The 22,138-nt window shown below is 43.2% G+C and overlaps 1 protein-coding gene across 1 annotated transcript in view; it reads left to right on the forward strand.

Moving 5' to 3' along the window:
* The window catches only part of RANBP17 (RAN binding protein 17), a 1,191,453-nt gene that overhangs the window by 305,046 nt on the left and 864,269 nt on the right, over positions 1 to 22,138 (forward strand). The window contains exons 13-14 of the mRNA XM_085617873.1: positions 19,275 to 19,380; positions 21,151 to 21,286. Of these exons, the coding sequence (XP_085473999.1) occupies positions 19,275 to 19,380; positions 21,151 to 21,286 (242 nt within the window). The remainder of the gene's footprint in view (positions 1 to 19,274; positions 19,381 to 21,150; positions 21,287 to 22,138) is intronic.

Genomic DNA, 22,138 nt, shown 5'->3' on the forward strand with positions numbered 1-22,138 from the left:
TTATTTTTCAAATTAATCACTTAATTCAATTAGCATTGACTTGGAGTAATTCGGGCAAAACCGTGGGTCCTGATGGTGATCTATTGATTTGTTTAAAGATAACTGTGCACTGTGGGCTCCTTTATTATCCAATGTGCTGAATGCTGTCAGTAAGGGTGGGCTCTCTTGCTCTTAGTCTTGTACATTGATTGCTCTAGTTTTTAAGAAAGGAGATAGATGTGCTCCTCAGTGCTACCGTCCAATCTATTTTCTTGAAAGTTCAGTTAAAATCCTGGGTAGGGTGCTACTGTAGAGGTTAGAAAACTGGGCAGAAGAACGTTCTATAATCTCTGATCTGCAGAATGCGTTCAGGAAGGGCCTAGGTACCCTTGAAAGAACTACTTGTGGCTAAGTACCTGGGCCGGACTGGCCGTACTGGGCACCAGGTGTTTCCCTGGTGGGCTGCCAGGATGGGGGCCGGTTTTGGACCCCTGGGGGGCCGTTTTTGTTACAGCAGGCCGGTTTTGCAGCATGCCAACCTTATTGAACACAGACGACGCATTCCTCCTGGCATGTACAGCAAATGGGTAACAGGTGTTGTTGGATACCTACACCATGTTTATGGACTAGCTGAACTTAAATTGAATTTTCCAAAGACTTTTGTGATGATCTGTGGGAAGTGTATCCGTAAAATGAGGACATTTGTTGATACCTATGGCGTTAATATTTGGGGTTATGTGGATTGTCCGGCCGTACAGACAGGATGAGATTATAGATTTTTGGCTGTTTCTCAAGCAACCACAGCTTTTATCAGTCCTAAGAGGCTGGGTTTGAAGATACCATTGAATGGATGCTTGGTACTCTATATGGGCCCTAATTTTATATTGTTTTTCCCTTGGTTGTTCATATAAGATTATTTGGGTAAATTGTATTAGATATTCTTATGGATCTCTAGGCCTTAGTTTGGGCTCTGGTGAATAAAGTATTCTTTCTATTCTTACGAAATTTACAAACCTTGAATTTAAGCAGAATTTGATAAGCCAGGCTACTGAAGCCAGGGAACGTAAGAAAAATATCAGAAATTCATGATTGACTTACAGTTATAAGTTTTATCTTTCTTTTGTTTCAACTAACCATCAGAGTTGTATTTTAATTCGATTTTGTTTGGGAACTATTCATTTTATTGTGCTATTCCTAACCAGCAATTTAAGGACACCAGATTATGTCCTTGTGATGGAATCTCTGCACAAAACACTTTGTCTTCTTTTGTGAATATTATAAACTTCAGAGATTTTGTTATTTTAAAACAATTTGTATTACATTTTAAACAGCGCAGACCTGCTCTTTTGTTACAATCTTTGCCATCTCTTCCAATTTGTTGTACTGTGTTGAGTTAAGTGAATAGTGCTGTGAACATCAGGAAATCATTGCCGGATATTCATGCAGATTGTATCTGAACTATTTACCCCTAAAATGTATTTTATTTATTGTTTTATTTATTCTTTTATAGTTAAAAACATTAAACGAATAACAGTGATTCTGATTTTGTTCGCTGACCCACCTCCTGAGAGGTATTCCTTGGGTATCTATTCAAAGGTATAGAATCTGCAGCTATAAGTCTGTATCAGATGAACAAGTTACTTATCTTTGGTGACACCTTATCTGGTGGAGACTCTAGCTGCAGATTCCTTATCGATCCTCCCCGCTCCCATTTAGGGTAACCCTTCCGAGGTTCTTTAGATCTGCTCACTGATACATCAGCAACCTACGTGGCTCTGTGTTTCTGGTGTAGAAAGGTCACCAAAAAATGTGCTGGGTTGGTGCCTTTATAGGCATAGCACCGTGTAATTCATGCACGGACAACACTACCAACAGCGGTGGAGAAGGATATTGGGTGGAAAGCGTATTTTTAGGGTTTAAGGGTGAGTAAGGGAATTTTCAGGGTTTAGGGTGGGGTGGGTTATTGGGTTGTGAGGTTGTTTTTAGGTTTTGTGGGTACGGGTATAGGGTGGTAAAGGTATTAGGGTTTATGGGTAAGTAGGGGCATAGGGTGGTATGGGTATTTGAGGGTTTAGGGGTGTGTGGGGTAGTAAGGGTAATTATTTAAAGTGGCGTTTGGAGGGGTTCCCCCTCAAATAAATGCAATAAATACAATTAATATATATCTTTTAAAGTGGAAGGTGTGGGGGGGTCTCGCTCCCCAAAAAAGAATACTTTGTAACTTTGTGCAACCCCGTTGATAGTACCCAAAATGTTGTGTAGACTGTCACATGTCCTCCACTCGGTCCCAGACCCGAACCTCAGGGCGGCAGTAGTCGCCCTGGATATTGAAAAAGCCTTTGAATCCCTCAAGTGGGATTACCTCTGGGAAGTACTGCGGAGAATGGGGTTTGGAAGTGAGTACATAGCCCAGGTCAGACTCCTATACCAAGCTCCGATGGCCAGGGTGCGGACTGGGAGACACCTGTTGGAAGCTATTAAGGTTGGGAGGTGCACATGATAGGGGTGCCGGCTGTCCCCGCCACTGTTTGCCCTGGCCATGGAGCCATTGGCGATATGCTTGCGCAGAGACATGGCACCATGGGGTGTGGAAGTAGATGGTCGTACGCATGTGGTCTCCCTATATGCCGACGATGCTCTCCTCTATATGTGTGAGCCGGAAAGGGCGATCCCTGCAGTTTGAGAAATATTGACTATATTTGGGACTGCCTCAGGCCTCCGTATCAACTGCCAGAAAACGATCCTCTTCCCGCTTGCTGCGTTGGCGCGAGGTGCAGCTTATGATCTCCCCGTGGTTGACATGGATTGGAAGTGCGATTGCTTCCGGTATCTCAGAATGCAAATTGCATACCGGCCGGAGGCTCAATATAATCTGAACATGGGTAGGGTCCTTGAGGGCCTGGGAACGTCAATAACGTTTTGGAACAAATTACCTCTGTCAGTTATGGGGAGGGTGGCAGTATCGAAGATGGTGCTGTTGCCCCGTTGCCTCTACGTTCTGCGGAACTCCTTTTGCAAGATCCCATAGTCAACGTTCGACATGCTGAACAGCCTCCTGACCTCCCTGGTCTGGGCCAGAAAACGAAGCAAAGCCAAATTGGATAAACTAAAACTGGACATGGATGGGGGCAGCCTCGGGCTGCCAGACCTATGACTGTACTATATGGCTGGCCTGCTGCAATACACCGCTCAGTGGTGCATGGGGGAGTGCACAGTTGAGATTGAATTATTGGGGAGCTGGAGCGAGGGAATGCAACTACAGCAATTCCTAATGATGGGCTCTAGGGTCCCAAAAACGTGCCCACATATAATCCGTCGGGTTACGGAGGTCTGGGAGCAAGCAGTGACTTTGGTGGTCAAAAAGGCCCCCTATGCCAGCGGGCTACTGCTGCGATGGTTCCAGAATATACAGGGTGTCATGGATCTCGCAAAGTGTTACGAGGGAGGTTGTGAGACGGCGGGGGATTTATACCAGAACGGCACATTCATGACCTTTCAGGACGTGCAAGCCTGGTTTCAGGTGCCTCTAGGGCACTTTCTACAGTACGCCACAATATTGCGCACTGTCCGGGAGATGTGGACAACATTTCCCGATGAACCCGAAGAGGCCAGTACACTGGTAACGCTGCTGGACCCAGGTTCCAGTCGAGGGCTCATCTCTCACATCTATTAGATATTAAAGGCGGACCGGGGGTTGAATCTAGACAGGGTTAGGATGAGCTGGTAAGACGACCTCCCATCCCCTTTGACAGATGGTGAGTGGAAGAGAGCGTTGGCACAAGTAGCCGAAGCTACAAGCAACGCACGGTTCAAGTTAATCCAATTTTATTATCTTCCCCTCAAATACTTGACTCCCCAGCGGCGAGCTCGGTTCACCCCAGGGTAGTCCTCCGCATGCCCACGATGTGGCACGGACCCTGCCACGTTTCTGCACATGGTCTGGAACTGTCCGTGTCTGCAGCGGTACTGGCACCAAGTGGTGGTGTCTCATGGCACAGCGACCGCGGTACGAATGGATGGCTCCATGAAACACTGTCTTCTGGGAGTGCTCCCGACGCCCAAGAAAGGGGCTAGGATGCACTATAAGTTTGCACTACTAGGACTGGTCCTGGCGACATGGCGGATCGCGATCCACTGGATACACTCAGGACCACCAGCGTGGAAAAAAATGGAGGGATGAATTACGGGAGTGGGGGGGGGGGGTAGCTGAGGAAGGTTGCCTTAGAGCAGTGCGAACGGATGAGAACGCGGAGAGCGATCTCCTGGAATGGGGGCAAATGTTGACTGAAGTGTCCACAACACCGAATGAGAGAGAGACAGAGTGCACATAGCTCGCAGAGCACCTGGCCCACTCTAACACATCCCAAAGCAACGCTGTCACATACGCCCTCCACGAACGCATGACTCCCAGACAAGCTGTGAGTGCACCACTAGGTCTTTGCTTAGGTTCAGAGAACTGTGCCACCTGCCTGTTGCTGTCATGAGGGTGGGGGAGGGGGATTGGGGTTGGATTCGGGATGGGAAGCCAGTTTCCCTGTTGTGAGTGTTGCATGTTCATTTGCCGAATGGGATGTTGGTCCTATAATTTGAAAACAAAAATGAAATCTTGCACTGTTAATATGACTGAGCATTGCCGCTCACGGATAGCGAGCTTGTATGTATTCATGGAATGACATCTTACTAATGCTGGCTGTATACTGCCTATAAGATACTCAAAATGTACCTGTATATTCTTGTCCTGGATACAGTGGAAGCAGTTTTAATAAAAACAAGTTAAAAAAAAAAAAGGTTGTGGCTCTCAATCATATCCTTCATCCTGCCCCCTTACTTCAGCGCCCACGATACATGGCCATCGGCTGTGCGCAGTGGTCACAGGGCTTGGCCTTTATTCTTGCACTGTTTTCAGCTCTCACAGCCTGTGGATGATGGCACATGCACAGTGTCCATGGGGGATGATAACAGGCCTTCTACTATAGGGACAGCAAACAGCAGAACGTCCCCACTATTTACCTGTCTGCAGTGTAAAATACAAAGGTATATTGCTGCTTATAACTTGTGGCTAATGAAAGAATTAACACATAATGGATGGTCCTCCTACATCTTGTTGAGGTGAACATTGCTGATTTTCCTGTTCCAGTCGAGCTGCGATTCAGAGACGATATGAGCAGGGAAAGAAATGGAGTAATTAGGCAGCATGATGACATCTTAGTGGTGGACAATCCTTAATGGAAGTGTAGCCGGTAGGTATTGAGCAGTGAAGGCTGAGTCACTGAATGCTTGTTGATGGGCTGCTTTGCACCCATAACATTTCCAGTGGCTGTGCATTCTTTCTTCTCCCCATACCAGTTTGCAATCACAGTAACAACATGGAAGACTAATGGATGGTGATAGTTGGGTTCCAGAGTAGGTAGGAGGTTAATTGGGGGAGAGGTTATAAGTGGGGGATGCAAAAAATGCTTGGAAACATATGTTCCCTGAACAGAAGAGGCTCATCTCTTCTGGCAGGAGTAGTATAGTGAAATGAGGATTTCCAGCCAGAGCAGCAGCAAATTTCACAGTGTTGGTGAGACAGTTGTGTTGAGAAGCCAAGGAAGCAACCTATTGTTGTTTTGTCCACCAAACCACCTCAGATTAGCCCAAAGTATGCAAATTAGTCTTGTTCCTGCCCAACTGGAACTTTGCTGCACCTGACTGAAAAAGCCCAGATAGGCCGTAACCGGTCTTGGGTTGCTTCCATGCCAGTTCAGAGATGCCCAGGCGTGGGATCCATGCTCCCTGTGCCACTGGAACCAAGCTGCACCTGAAAAGGCCCATGTAGGCTAAAACCTGTTGCTTGTGTCCCTGTTCAAAGAGAACCTGGCTAGTTAGTTTTGGTTGGACTGTTCCTGTTGGAGCAGGACCAGAGCTGATTTGCATATGGCTGGGTCTAATCTGAGGTGGCATAAAAATGATTGGTTGGAATGCTACATCAAACGATTGCCAGTGGTTAGACTATTTGCCAGCATTCCTCACATCCCCTATTGTGTGTTAAGCACCATAGGTTAACACCTCTGATCATAATCTGAAGATTGTCGGGCCTTTGATTGAGTTAAGCAAGCTTTGGCCAAAATTAATCCTGAATGCACACCTCACTAAGGGGCTGATTACAATATCGCTCGGTCGGATAGCCGACTGCTATTGAGGCAGTCAGGAGACCGCTGACAAGCATGCGGGTGGCCTCACCATGGTATTGCGCTGCAACTGCCGAGCTGGCAGTCCGAAACAAGGCGGGGGCATGCTGTAGCCGTGGGAAAGAGCTGCAGCCCATGCCGACACCGTGCAGCACCTCCTGCACATCTGTGCACTGTGTGTCATGCACCATGTTGTGCATGGCACACGGTGCATGGAGGTGAGTGGGGGCACTACATGTGTCCCCAAGGCCACTTTTCAGTGTTCCACGATAGATGGGGGCCCTGTTAGTGGCCCCTCATATCCCTTTCGACATCCTTTTTATGGCAGAATCCCGCCATGAAAACGCTGTCGAAAAGAGATATTGTAATCCCGATGCCTGCCTCAGCTCTGCCACCATTCAGGGACGCTGCTCCAACCGCCGTCCCGTCGGGATCTATGATCCTGGCGGAGCTGACGGTCTTGTGTTTGACAGCTTAAGGTCCGACCGCCAGTACCAGAATATGACGGTTGTACCGAAGGGCTGTCGGCAGTCGGACCACAATGGACAGCCTGTAGGTGATCCGTCCACCACTATCATAGTGAGGCCCTAAGTTTCTGTTTACATCTTGCTTCCACACTATTAGGAAAACTATTGCCAGACTGGTCGACATATGTCCCCTTGATAACAGGATTGTGCTTGTAGATCAAGGTGCACGCTAAACCTTCCAGCCATATTTCTGGAAATATGGTGGTTGTTGCTTGCCCGCTTCTCTCATAGTTTAGAACTAGAAAGCCAATGATCCATCACTTTTATCCACGGCATAATCCCACGATTTAGCTGACTGTAATCCTTCGTATATCTGTAAATGAGATGGGTTCACATTTGTTAGCGGTTTGGAGGGAGTTTAGGAGAGGGTTGTCAATCATTGTCAGTTTTTAAGTGCCTACAAGCCCCTGCAGTTTTAATGATGCTTTACCATGATGTACCGCCCCCTGTTAAGGACATGGTTTAATTTTTTTTAAAGGTTCTAGTGAGCCCAGGTATTAATTTTCTTCGCTGTTTTGAGTCACTAGTATTCCATGGAGGGGGAGGGAGGAAGTGAGTATTCTGTGCTGGTACACAAAGGGGAGCATACAATGTTTGCACCTTTTGGAGGTACAAAGTAGCCTGTCTGATTGCTGCTTATAAAAAGTAAGTTCTTCCATTTGTAAATTATTTAGCTCATGATTTTGTTGTAATAGTTATAAACTCAGTATGGTGAACATTGAACTGTTCATGTTTAAAAGAAACTCACTCCCGTGCTTGCAGTGAAAATATTAAAAAATGTGTCTCTATCTGACAGAATTGCAATGTGATTCAGGATTCTTAATACTTGTGAGGCCTCTGGATCATTGTTGCTGTTACACACAAAGAAGCAATGTGTTAAGAGGATGAAGTCATTGTCTCATGAGTAGTAATTTCAAAAAATAATTATATAGATGTAAGAAGTGCGTTTAAAAATTACACCGTTTTTCATTAAAATGTTTCCCTGGTGCACAAGGACTAATATGGAATCTTGGTGTTAAAATCAATAAACACATTGTTAGTTGATGCTGGTAATATTTTGAAACACTTATGATGTTGAGTCGTTGAGAACTGAAATCAAAATTAAGATATGGATTATAATTCTCCTATGATATATGTTGTATTGAAAATCAAACCATCTTACTTCGGTGCGACGCAGTGCAGCGATTTGGGCTTGAATAGTGTAAAGTCTCTAATCTCTATCCTGTGGCCGTCTTATTGCAGCTTTAGGAATTACATTTTTGAAGATAGTCTAAAAACCATTTCTTCTTACTCGACAGTTTGTATTTAGAATTCTGCTGAAGAGAGAGTACCTCAGTGCCTCCATAGTGATATAGTGACAGATGATAATGCAAAACAAATAGTTCAGAGAGAAGATAATAGGATAGGTAGGGTAGCTAGCTTAATACGTCTGTTTTACCTTGCTTCAGGTAGGCATTATGAGCCACTCGGATTGTTCATCCTAATTTTTGGGATTGGTATCCTACCCTAAGGCCTCCCTTGCACTTTAGCACGGTCCCCATTTTGGCTGGTATCCTGCCTGTAGGGAAGGCTGAATTGACATGCCTTGGCTTATATTATCTTCCCTGTATTATTCGGCCTCCCCTGCAGTGATCTTTTTGTCTAAGTGGTGTGACACAGGAGGGGGCAACAGCCATGTTGCCCTGATAAGGTTCTCCAGCTGCCCTTTTGAGGAAAAGCCTAGAACCGCAAGGGAGTTCCCTGCCTCTAACTGATATTTTGGAAGATAACTTCTTTTTCACACATCTTTAGGTAGTTCACTATTCTATGACATTCACAATGGGCCATTGGAAGGTTGCATTGTATTGTAGGATGTCTCTATTGCTCTTTCCCTAGTGAGTGCTCTGATTTACATTGGGTTCCTAGCACCTTTTCAGAGTGCATGATTATAAAAGAGTTGTGATATAGTTTAACTGTATGGGAAGTGTTGGGTAATTTGTGTGAGGTTTTGAGAGTTGTCGGTGACGTCACTTTACATAGGCATGAAATATTACAGAGAGGGTGAGAATAGAAACAATCATGTAGTCATATGCTTACCATCTTTAGGAATGGACTGTCTCACGAGAAAAGGATCCACCACTGAACTTTAATTGGTGTCCAACAGTGAATACACTATAAGGAGCCCACCCAGGAGCACCAGAAGCCCAAACCATGGCAAGACTGTTAAACAGCTAGAGAAGAGCTGTATAAAAGTTATCCTTGAGCAACAGAAGCCCACCACTTGGAAGCACTGTTCAGTAACCAGTGAATAACTGGTATTACCGTAAAACTTCAAATTTAATACTTCTCGTTTCATCTCTTTGATTGTGATACTTCTCTAAAATGAATAAGAACGATTGAAAGTTTCGAGAGGCGCTAACATTGGGATTGGGGACTACCGTGAGCTTTCCCTCCTTTTGCTAGAATCCAAGGTGTCTATCAAGGATTCTGGCACCTTTACAGGAGAAGGGGGAACTTCCTCTCTTGTTTGACCTTTAAAGAGCTTCTAGTGAGCCCGGTATATCACTTGACAAACTGTTTTGGACCAATCCTGCTTTGAGTGGATACAACAGACATTATTTTTAAGACAAACGTATATGGGGAGGCAGAAGTTATCAAGAAGAACTTTTTTTCTGCCTCAGCGGTAAATGACAAGGTGAATTCCAGGTTTTATAAGTATTTGGAGGGTTGACTTTCATTTTCTCCTTCCTGACAACTTTGAAGGTCCCATGCTTGACCTGGATTCAGCAAAAGAGAAACGTCTGGGGAATGAGCAGGGCTTCCCCTCTCACAGGGTGCCACTGCTTTCCTTGAAGAGTTTGTGTAAAGATTTTTAAGAACATCTCTCCACTGCTTAGTCATTCTAATCCAGAAACCCTTTTTGCTATGGCCAAAACCAGAGATTGGTCTGTAATTTCTGGCTAGGACTAAGCAGAGCAGAAAGCTTCTTTTTAACCATCCTTGATAAAATGTTGGAGATAACGCAAGCCAGCCTTTTAGCTCACTGCTATTGTGGATCACATTGCTACTTCTGCTGCTGCTGGTGATGACCCTGAGTGTTCTCTTTACCAAGAGACTTAACTGCTCTACCATTAACCAAATGAAGCACACAGAGAGGTCCATTGCCTCCCATTTTAGGTCATGTAGTTTGTATTCTGGAGGCCCTTCTCCTGAATGGATGACTACTGGCTCCTCTTATTTCCATTTGAGGTGGTTTTGAACCTTTTTGTTGGCACTCATTGCTGCCTCTGTTGTGGTCCAATATTATTTATTGTTATTCATTATAGATATTTCTTTGGTGTAAGTAGCCCTTCTTCTCTTGTGACCATATAAAGGTTTGCATTTCATTAAGTGGGACCTATAAAGAATTTTCACTTTTTCTTGAGAAGCCCCCATAACTCTGCAAAGAGACAGCACCTTCTCTCTTTTGAACTAAGATCTTTCTTTGCACTCTGTTAGGATCAGCACACCTTTATTGTCATATTCTCCTCAATTTCTGATTATGTAGTGCAGAAAAACAGCCACTTCCATCTTTTCAGATCTAAGTGTAGCTAGTGAGGAGGGATGCTTTACATAACCCTAAGCACAAAGAAAGGTTTTTGGCATATCCTTTGGGTTCCTCTTTGTCTCCCTTGTGCATGTTCTGCCTTGTAAGGATACTTTGAGATCATTCTGAGAGGTCCAAGAAGAAACAATCAAACTGGAAAAGGCTGAGTTATTCACTCCTGGAGTTGCAGGCAATTAAAATTCTGCTTCTCACGGAAGGCTTTTTGAAGTTCATAGCAAAGTAGAGTTTCCTCCTTCTTGTGCATACCATATGCAACTAGAATGAGCTGTAAGGCTTGCAGTGTCAGTATTTGTTACCTTTTTCTTGTATCCACATTTCTTATCTAGAAATCTTTGCTAGACCAGTTTCCCTATTACATACAGTTGGGACTTTTGTTTTTTATTTAATATTTTTATGTGCCTGTTAACTTAGTTGCATTGACTCGATCTAGCTAAAGCTATTTGGCCTTGTACACAAACATTTTTGTGAGAAGGTGTGGCTCTATCTTAACTTACTCCTGATTTACTCTTTAATTTCCAGGAGAGTGTCACACCTAACTATATAAAAACCTTTTGTGAATCAGCACTATTATGTCACCTTGATTTTTGTGTACCAAATATGCTGCATTTCTTTACTTTTAGGATCTGTGTGTTAAATTTGCAAAGTACAATTTCAAATAAAACTACAATTTATGATCTGTGATAATGTAAACCGTTCTTATAGAGTTAAATCAAAGATAGACACCAATAATGCTTTCAGGTTTCTGATGCACAGAGATCCAGAATAGTTGCATCCTGAAACAGTCCCATAATATGTTGTTCCAATTCTCAATAGCATTCTCTTACATGGGCTACTATGCCTGGGCGCGATTTTACTTGTTCTGTCAGAACTGCAAAGTAGTTGTAGACACATAAATATTTTGTTTGTCTTAATTTGAAATTGCATAGGAGATGTGAATCAGCATTTATTTCTTCCTGTATCTTGGTTATTATTGAGGTCTCAAGAACCTTTGACCATTAAGCTTAGATCTTTGTGTTGTGTAGATTTATAGTTCCCAACCGAAGTTGCCCCAAATAGGGGATAGCGACGAAATCCAGCATGAAACAGGCTAACGGAGTTCACCTTGTATCTAAAGAAATAACTTTTTTTCTACTAATATTTCAGTGACCTGTCTCTCCTTCCTGTCCCAAATGTATCCTTGCTCTTTGAGAAGGACATTATACCATCTTTATTAAGTATCTGAATAATTTCCCAGATTGCCTTCTCAAGCCAGGGTTCAGTGGTGCAAGTGAGTTCTTCTGGAAAGGTGGAATTATTTCATAATGGGCTGCATCCTCTTTAAGTCTGTGTTTACATTTTTTCAGCATTATCCAAAGTCTTGACATAATGTCTTTACACTTTTCAAACATATTTTTTTAAAGACGTTTGGCCTGTCAAACTTGGCAGGAAATACTAAATTCCCCATCTCCCCCATGCTAAGTTTTTAATTATGTAATCTGCACGAGAAAAAGGGCCGGGGGGAGGGGGGGGCTTTAAAAAAAAGTTAATTTCCTATGTTAATTTCCATAGAGTCTTTAGACACGCCTGTGGCCTGAACCGCTGGGCAGAATCACACCAAATTTGGCAAAAAGGTTGATTTGGTTCCGGAGATCATGCTTTCTGTTATTTGGTGTAAATCCATCCACTAGTTTTGGAGATATTATAGGAAAACCAGCTTTGTGAATCTGGGCGGAGCCTAAGCACAGATCTCATGGTGGGATCTTATTGGCTGCCAGTCAGGAAGTGTTGGCAGCCATCTTGAGACCAATATACTTGATAGCACCCCAATTGAAATGCATTGTAGTGAATGGGAGGTTTTGAGGGTCACAAAAAGAAGAATGTATAAAGGGTGATAACAGATTTTAGTTAAAATATTTATCATTTGTTGATGGTACCATACTCATTTTAAGAATTGTGGTGTGTTCTAATGTGATTTTACCCTGTGGAAAAACCTTTTTAGTGGGATTTCATGAATCATGTTTGAGAGAAAACTGTTTTCTCATGATTTTCACATAAAGGTTATGGAAAGTGCTACAGAAGCTAAAATGAGAGGATATTTTCTGTAAATTCACACTATCTTTCTCAGCCATACGAAAATGAAGTCTGACATTCTCAGCAAATCATATACTTCCAACAGGAGCAGCCTGTCAGTTGATTCCCTTGTGTCCTACTGTGGCCTCCTACTGTGTTCTAAAGAACAACTAGAGCACTAACCGTGTTACCTATGACAAAAGTATGGCACACTTAAGGCCATGTTGATTGAATCAAAGTGCTAAAACGTAAAACATTTAATTTAGGAAGGAACAAAATGTCATAGAAATTATGGCTAGTGCTGTAGAAATAAAAATTAGGACACATTTTAAGTCCGTTCTCTGATATCTTCCTCTTCTATTTCATGAATACATTCTGATATGCAGACTGAAACATGTAGTTTCAACACCTTCAGTAGACTGCCAGATGACGTCCTGGTGATCAACAGCTTTACTACATTGTTTTAATGATCAACTAAAGTGCTAATATTCTGCAATTTATGCCAAAAGTGTGACACTTCTGAACGCCATCTTGATGGAATTGAAGTAGAAAACTGAAAGCATTTTCTAAAGGGCTTTATTTTATCTGTCTCCTGCTTAAAATGTCCTCTTTTTCAATGTAAGTCAATAGGGAAAATCAAATCCCCAGATTTTTTTTACAAAATTTCCGTCTTAACAAGTTCAGCATGTTGGCAAGTAAGGTATATTGGATCATGGAGGGCAGGAGGAACGGGGTATGACATGGACTTGGATAAAAGAGGGCAGGAGGGAAATGGGTAGGGGCACCAAACTGACTTTACTGGGCAGCTGTCAGGGGTTGCAGCAGCACAATACATCAGATAGGGAAAGCGGAAAGGCAGTGCAGCACAACGGACCATGGAGAGCAATAGGGAGGGGACAGGGCCATGCACATGGACAGCAGAGAGCAGAGGGGAAAGAGGCATGGGCAGCAAGCTGACTATAGCGAACAGACAGGAGGGACAGTTGCAACATAACGGACCCTGAAGGGCATGAAGGAGGGGGCAGGGGCACAACACAGGACAGGAGAAGGCTGCAGGGAGGGGATAGGGTCTGCACATGGAAAACAGAGGGTAAGGGGGCAGGGACGGCAAGCTGACCATGGAGGGCAGACGGGTTAGGCACCGGAAGCACAACACACCATGTAGGGCAACAGTGAGACTATAATGGCATACACACAGACTTTGGAGTGAAGGTGGGAGGGGGTCTGGGGCATCAATCTGATCTGACCACACAGGGCTGGTGGGAGGGGCTGTGGCAGTACAGAAGACCATGCATGGCAAGCAGGAGGGATAGTGGAAGCACAATGGCCATGGTGGGCAAGAGGGTGGGGGCAGGGACATGCACAAAAGACTATGGAGGACAGAAGGGAGGGTTAGGGCCTGGACACAGACAAAATGGGTCATGGGAAGGAACTTCACAACAGACCATGCAGGGCAGACAAGAGGAGCAGTAGCAGCACAACAGAGCATGGAGGACAGAAGAGAGTGGCAGCAAAATGGACCATGGAGTTTAGGAGGAAGGGGACAGGGGCATGGAACTTGGACAGGCAGAGTGGAGGTGGCAGGGACAGATGGCAGCCATCTGACCATGCTAAGCAGGTGGTGGTGGGGGGGGGGGGAGTGGCAGCTTAACAGAATCCTCAGAGTAGATTGGAGGTTGGCAGGTTCATGGAATATGGTGGGCAGAAAGGAGGGAGCAGGGCCATACACACAGGTATCAGAGAGCAGGTGGAAGGATCGTGGGTGCAGCAAGCTAAGCAGGAGGGAAATGATGGGGCATAGAATTGGGAACAGAGGGCAGGGGGAGTGGGCAGGGACATCAAGCTAAAGGAAGGGCAGTGGCAGCATATGTGACCATACAGCACAGGAGGGAGGGGCTGATGCATGGACTCGGCCAACAGAGGGTAGGGAGAAGGTGGATGGTGCAGCAAGGAAACTGTTTAGGGCAGATGGAAAGGGCAGTGGCAGAACAACAGCCACACGCGGCTGTAATGAGTGAGTTGGGTCATGGACTTGGACAATGGATGGTAAGTAGGAGGGGCAGGAGCAGCAAGCTTGGGTGGGGCGGCACAATGCCAGGCCAGACCCTGCGTTCACCCCCCGCCCCACTGTGCATTGCGATGGGCATCTTACTTAACATAAAAAAAACATAGAAACTCATTAAAAAAAAAAACAAAGGTTAAAGGGGCGTTACAGTTAGGCTGAGATTTCACTCATACAAAACCATTGAAATTCAGCAGTTATAGTTACCTGAGCTAACTATAACTTACGCTCCTGCAATGCACTGCTTATGACCTCACATATTACATCACTCATGACATGGTCAGTGACATCACTCATGACATCTCAAATGACATCACTCATGACATCTTCCACAGAACCACTCACTCACACCCCTATTCAACCTTTCATACACCTACTCAAACAGCCACATAACCACTCACATACCTATTCACTGACTCATACAAGTACCCCTACAACCCCTCACTCCTCCATAGAGCCACTCACACACCCACTCCCTCATACAACCACTCACAACGCCATTCACTCACCCATACTGCCACTCACTCACTCATACAACCACTCATACAGCCACCCACCCACCCACACAGCCACTCACATGCAGACCCAGTCACCTATACAACCGCTCACACACCCACTCACTCAGCCATACAGTCTCTCAAAACAACCACTCACTCAACCATACAAGCACTCACACTTACTCACACACCCAACCACTTACATACCCCCTCACACATCCATACAAGCACTCCTATATCCTCTCACTCACCCATACATCCATTCACACAGACACTATCCAATGCAGCTACTCGCACACCAACTCACTTAACCAAACACCCACTCAAACAGCTACTCACCCATACACCCACTTCCACATCCAGTCACTCACTCATACAGCCATTCAGATGCCCTCTCACTGACCCAGTGTCCCCAAGCACTTTACAAGGAGAATCTGCAATATTGGGCAAAAAAACGGACTACTTTATTTAACCGTATTCTGGTGAGCGACGGAATTCCATATAATTGGAGGGGCTCAATACTGGCTCCGAATTATAAAGCTGGACAAACCACGGACCCCGCCAATTATCGGCCGATAGCCATAATGGACTATGAGGCAACGTTTTTCACCAAATGTCTGCTGGCTGACTTAACGTCCTGTGTGGCTTCTAAAAATCTGTTGCCAAGAAATCAACTTGGGTTTATTAAAGGCATCAGTACCACTATTAATATTCAAATGCTAGCACTGACAATCGAAATGGTGAGGCGTCGCTCACTGGATCTCCATTTGTGTTTTATTGATTTTCGTTCTGCTTCTGATACGGTGCAGAGGAATATTCTCTGGGATACGTTATCAAAACTAGGAATTCCACCTAAGCTCTTGAGAGTGATTCAATTGCTGTACACAAATACTTTGACAAGAGTAAGGTTGGGCCAAGGCACAACCATTTAAAAAAAAATATTAATAACGAACGGTTTAAAACAAGGTTGTGTCTTGGCCCCAATCCTGTTTAATGTGTATCTTGCCGATATTTCTTCGGGTTTGAATGACATTAACTCGCACTCTCCGTTGGTGGCTGGTTTCAAGGTCTCCCACCTATTGTACGCCGACGATATTGTTCTGCTGAGCTATACAAAGGTGAGGCTGCAGCGGTTAATTAGTAAAACTGCTTTGTATGCTTCGTCCCACGGGTTAAAGGTCAACTTAAACAAGACATAAACCATGTTGGTGTCAAGGGGTATAGCAGCTCGCCTTATACTCCGCATAGAAGGGTCTGTGCGGGAGTTGGTTGTAGTGTATAAATATTTGGGTGTTATACTAGATGCGAGGGGCTCATTTAAGAACCAGTGTGCTGCACTACAAAGAAGGAACAATTATTTAACTGTAGCATTTGCTTCCCACCGGAATTGTTTGAGGGCTGTCCCTCAAGCCACTATTACAAGTTATGTTAGCTAAACATGTTCCATCTTTGACATACGGTGTGGAGATTTTAAGATGGAAGGCTGATAACAACATAGATAACCTTGTGACAGGAACGTATCGTCACCTTTTCAATCTCCCTCAGCAGGCATCGCCAGCACAAATTCGATTAGAGTTTGGGCTTAGAAGACAGTACTTAATCAGCTTAGGGGCATATTTGAAATTCTGCCACAAAGTTAGAAATTAAAATAATTCCACACTTATGACAGTTGTTTGGGAGGCAATAAGTGATCATAAACACACGTAGGCCCATGAATATTTTAATTTGGCTTTATCTACGTTTAAGGCAGAACAACTATGGACCTTACCCCTCTCTCAGGCTGCATTTAACAGATGTATTGATGGGTGCAGTAAAAAAATGTCAGCACTATTGGCTAGTGAGGCGTTGGCGAAAAGATCCCATGCATGGATGGTAATTGCAACATATTGCAAGTTACACCCTCAGAATTATCTAGGAGATCTGAATGGTCAAAATGCTAAGCTGAAGCTTATGGCGATTTTAAATTTTGCAGTGACGCACCAGCTTGGAAAAATAAAAGTAGTGAAGCGTCATGCCACCTCTGCAACTACAAGAGAGAAGATAATTGCCATATTGTTTGTAGTTGCCCAGCTTTATCAGCTGAACGCAGAAGTCTGTTAAAGCAGGACTTTAATTGCCAAGCTATACGAACATGCTGCCAAGCAGTAATAGCATGCTTGCAGGGAGAAGCTTTACAATTTACTGGAAGATTTTTAAAGTATTTAGATATAGCAGAGAGGAAACTGGTTAATAGTGCCCAGTAAAGGGCTCTTATCGTAATAATTCTATTAATTCATGAAAAAACACCTAGAAGGGAAGATAGATAAATTACCTAGAAGGGCAGGTAAATCTTAAACGAGTGAAGCAAAGTTTTTAATACACAAGTAATTGGAACACTGTGAAATAATTAGGGCTTCGCATTGGCAAGCCTTGCGAGGATTTTTTAAAATAGGCACTTTGTACCTTTAAGCTTTGCTTGTGGTAGGTTTACTCGGTAACACAGGTGTTAATAATAAACTGACTAGGACCCTGTATGCTACACATTATGAATGGTTAGATCTTCTCATAGTGTGTAGCAAGTTAGTAACGAACAGAATGAATGGGGTACTGTAGGTAGAGGAAATAGTAGGCTGATTGTGTCATCAGTAAATGCACTTTATGTGTAGGTTTTACACATTTTATTTAGATGAATTGATTGTTCTTACTGTGGGACTAACCCTTATTTTAAAGATGTTTTAAAAATGTTAGTTTTTTAATAATGGTAATATGTATGAAATGTATATAAATGTGTTATATTGTAAGTTTTTATTAACTGAACAATAAATGTATTCTTTCAGTCACTCACCCACCCATACTGTCACTCACCCACCCTGCCACTCACTCACTCACCCACCCACCCACCCTGCCACTCACTCACCCACCCACCCACCCTGCCACTCACTCACCCACACAGCCATTCACACAGCCACTCACTCACTCACACAGCCACTCACTCACCCACACAGCCACTCACTCACTCACACAGCCACTCACCCACTCACACAGCCAATCACACATGAATACAGCCACTCACACAGCTACTCACACACCCATTAATACACCCATACAGACACTCACTCGTAAGCTCACACACCCTTAAAGCCACTCACCCACACACACCCCCATACAGCCACTCACACACCGATAAAACCTCTCACACACCCACTCACACACCTATGTAACCACTCAGGCTCCCACTCACAGACCACCAATACAAACCACTCACACACCAACAGAACTATAGAAACCCACTCTCACTCATACAGCCACTCATGCACGCACACACACTGATAGTCACACAGACACTCTAATCACATATGTTAGAAATAGTACCACTCAGTAGTACTAGTATTCTTATCTAACTTTCGTAGTAGGTTTGTATATATGTTAACACTCGTAAACTCTTAGAAAACACTTACACTCACTTGATGATGTCATCAGTGATGTAATTTGAGATGTCATCGCTGATGTCCTAAATGATGATATAGAAAATGTCATGAGCAATGTCATGTGAGGTTATAAGCAGTGCATTTCGGGGGTTCAAGTTAAAGTTAGCACTGCTATCTATAACTGATGAATTTCTGGGGTCCCCGACTTCATCCCCGGGGACCCCATTGTCGAGGGCCCAGTGCATATTGTAGGGGGGAGCGGGCAATTTCAGCCCTTGGTACCGCATCCCCCGGGGTCTGGTGCATATTGCAGGGGAGGGGGACAAGCAGCCACCCTCCCTAGGCCACTTTCCGTGCCAGGGACCCCATCCCCGGGGCCCAGGGCAATTTGCAGAGGGAAAGGGGCACGCGTCTCCCCTCCCCAGGCCGATTTCAGCTTGGAACCCCATCCCCAGGGGTCCACAATGTGTAAGGTGGGTACCCTGGTGCCCACCCAGGACACCCACCTTACTGTCGGGGGGGTTAAGGAGGAGAGCCCCGCGGCCCCAGCCGACTCCCTGCATACAGACGAAACAGCATTGGTCCCGCCTGCAGAGAGCAGCTAATAATGCTGATCCCTGCAGGCGAGAGCAATCTTTTGATCTGTTTCCCTGCCCGCTTATCTGTGGGCACGGAAACACATCAAAAGGCCTGCTCCCAGCAAGCAGAAGTATTTTTGAAACTCCCGCCCGCTGGGAGCGGACTTGGTGTTTGCATTTAACTATCCCATTAGAGAGCAATAGGATGGTGTACATCTATGGACTGCAGTCTTTTTAATGACACATAGGGTGATTAAATAAAGGCCCTACCGTTAGGGAGGTGAAATTCTGTTTGTCAGATATGAACACACTTTAACAAATTTGAGGAGCCTTTATTATAACTTGCCAAATAAACGTTCTATGTAACAGCCATACATAACATTTTAAAATGATCAATGTTTTTTATTGTTTCAAAACAGGACGTTTGGCCTGGCTTATATACTTAGTTGGTACTGTTATTGGAGGAAGATTAACTTACACTAGTACGGATGAACATGATGCCATGGATGGAGAATTATCATGTCGGTAAGTACAGCACTGAAGAAGTCAAACATTTTTGTATTTAGGTTTCTAAAATGGCTTTCTTCCTGGACTTAGACTGCACTGCGCCTCTGCTGGCATTAGTAATATGTTGGTAAAAACTGACAGATTTACTGAAGGACATAACTGCTTAATAAACTCATTGTACCTTTTCAGTTGTAACCATAATCTCATTTCACCAAAGATTTAGGGGGTAATAAAAGTAATAACACTTGGTCTTCTTATCTCGTATCTGATGACTTCAGAAGACGTCACGTTATCTTGGATTCCACTGGTGTAAGTTTAATTCCAGCAATAATTATTGAAATATTGAGGATTGGCCAGTTAATAAGCTTGTTAATAAACAATGAATTATTCCACAATCAGACAACAATGTTTTGTACTGCACTGTACTAATTAACAAACAGTCTAGAGGACTTTCACGCTTCATCATAGCGGAAGCAAATGTTATCCTTTCCTTTGGCGTCACAGACCTACCGCTCCAGTGGATGGTATCCCAGCTTTGTTATTCTCAGAAGTTCATGATACGGTGCACTTAGACATAATATTTATTTGGTCACTCCAAGACTGGTGCAGATAGCCAGGATGTTTATTGGTGACAGTAACTGAAAATAAGTAGGTTCAACTGAGGAGTGACTACCTTAGAATGATGAAGGGGTAAAGTGGAAAGACTGATGGAGAGATACAGAGAGACATGGCGAATAAAACCCCCTTGTAGAGTCTGTTTAAAAAACAGGAAATCTTCTAGGTTAATCACTGGTAACATTATTTTATGCGGGAGTCGGAAAATATATTGTCCTTGATTAAACGCATGGATGAAGCTACTATTTAAAGCAGGCTACTGTATTCTGTTGCATTTGACATATATGACCACATTTGATTTGGATTTCACATGTTTGTATAGTCTGTAATAATTGTATCTACATGACTGACAGAATAGAAGAAAACTATATTCTTGGAAACTACTTGAGTTTTGAAGTTCTACCCATGCATACAATTCTCAACTTGAATCCCATACAAAATAATCAAAACATAGTGCCTGTGAGCTTTGTTGTTTTTCCGCTCTGTATAAACACAGGTTGCCAATTATGAACAAATCATCAGATAGATAGTAGTGATATTGATTTGTATCAGCTCTCTGCATGATAAGGAATGGTATGCATTCCTCAAGAACGCCTAAACAGAAGCAATACAAGATGTATGATAGTTAAAAAAAAGTCTGCAATGTATTGAAAACAAAGATTCTATTTGGGTGACTGAAACTTTGCCATCAAAATATTTTCTACAATTTTATTTGGACCCTCACTCTTTGCACTAACATCTAAATATGAACGTAAATGAAATGACTGCACCGGCTGTCTCCAGTTGCTGGACTAAGGGCATATTACCTGTTTAAGAGATCGATATGTGAATTTAAAATGTCCTAGGACAGACCTTTCGGACACTGTAATCATACACCCACAACTCATTGAACATAACACCACCACCCAACCAGTAACATACCAAAACATAGAACTTATCATGATTATATGACTCAGGATTCCGTTTGTGAAAGAAATCTCAGAACTGCAGAGATGCCACAACAACAGCAAAATAACGTAACACCCATCTCTAGACTATTTTCTGTGGTTTTAAATCTTAATACATATTTACCCCAGTTGCTTCTGTTCATCTTGGAGCAATTTGTCTGCATCTTCCATTGAAACAAAATATACTCTCCATATTGGAATTATCGTTTTATTTTTCTCTCCTAAGAGTTTTCCAGTTGATGGCTTTGACGGACTCTCGATTACCCCAATCGGGTAACGAGAAAGTTGAACTTGCCATTCTTTGGTTTTTGGATCAGTTCCGTAAAACATACGTCGGAGACCAACTTCAACGGACATCTAAGGTAAGCCCTTGCTGAGTATTGCCTACTACAATTAATTCATGTTCCCTTTATCCCACTGTTCATTAATAATGTGTTTTATCAGAGAAAAGCTATTTATGAATTTGAATAAGAACATTAAAGGGATGTGTTAGGGATATGTATTTGCACTTCATTGCCATTTCAGTGCCACAGAGTAATCTAAATGCTTTTCGTGGTTATTAAGTAACTTAGCATTCCAGCTGTTTTAAAAGTCTTGGTGAGTTATTTGTTATTCTACGACGCTTATCTTTTTGCGGAAGACATATTATTTTAATAGCTAATTTGCTTTTGACAGCTATTCAACAATCTTTATTCTAAGTCAATTTCATGTAAAAGTAAGAAAAATGAAAAGCAAGGAAAATTTGTGAAGCAGATATTTCACTTTTATTGCCTGGAATAGAAATACTGCAGATAGCATACAGATGAAGTTGTAAAATGAAATCAATTGATCTTGAAACGACTATAGCTGAAACTTTGCCATTAGTTGCAGTCTGGGCAAGTTCTGTACTACAGCGGTTCCAGATAGTCTAGTGACTGTGTTAACAAGATGAGTGTCTCTTACTTTGCCTGTTGAATTTTTGTATTGTGTGTCACAATCATAGTCGTTTCTGTTGTTTCAGTAATTTTAGAACGTTGCTTGTTAGACCTATAAAAAAAACTGAATTATTCAAGTTCATGCATATGTTGTAGTTCGCTGTAGCCTGCAATATATTTATTATACCAGAGCAGATGCAGTATGTACTGAATTACATCATGATGCTTATTACAAGCTATTTGGGTATTTAAGGCTTTACTTTTTTTTACTTGTTATCAACTTCTTTTTAAATGATATGT

The sequence above is a fragment of the Triturus cristatus genome, chromosome 7 (assembly GCF_964204655.1).
Source record: "Triturus cristatus chromosome 7, aTriCri1.1, whole genome shotgun sequence".
Taxonomy (NCBI): Eukaryota; Metazoa; Chordata; class Amphibia; order Caudata; family Salamandridae; genus Triturus; species Triturus cristatus.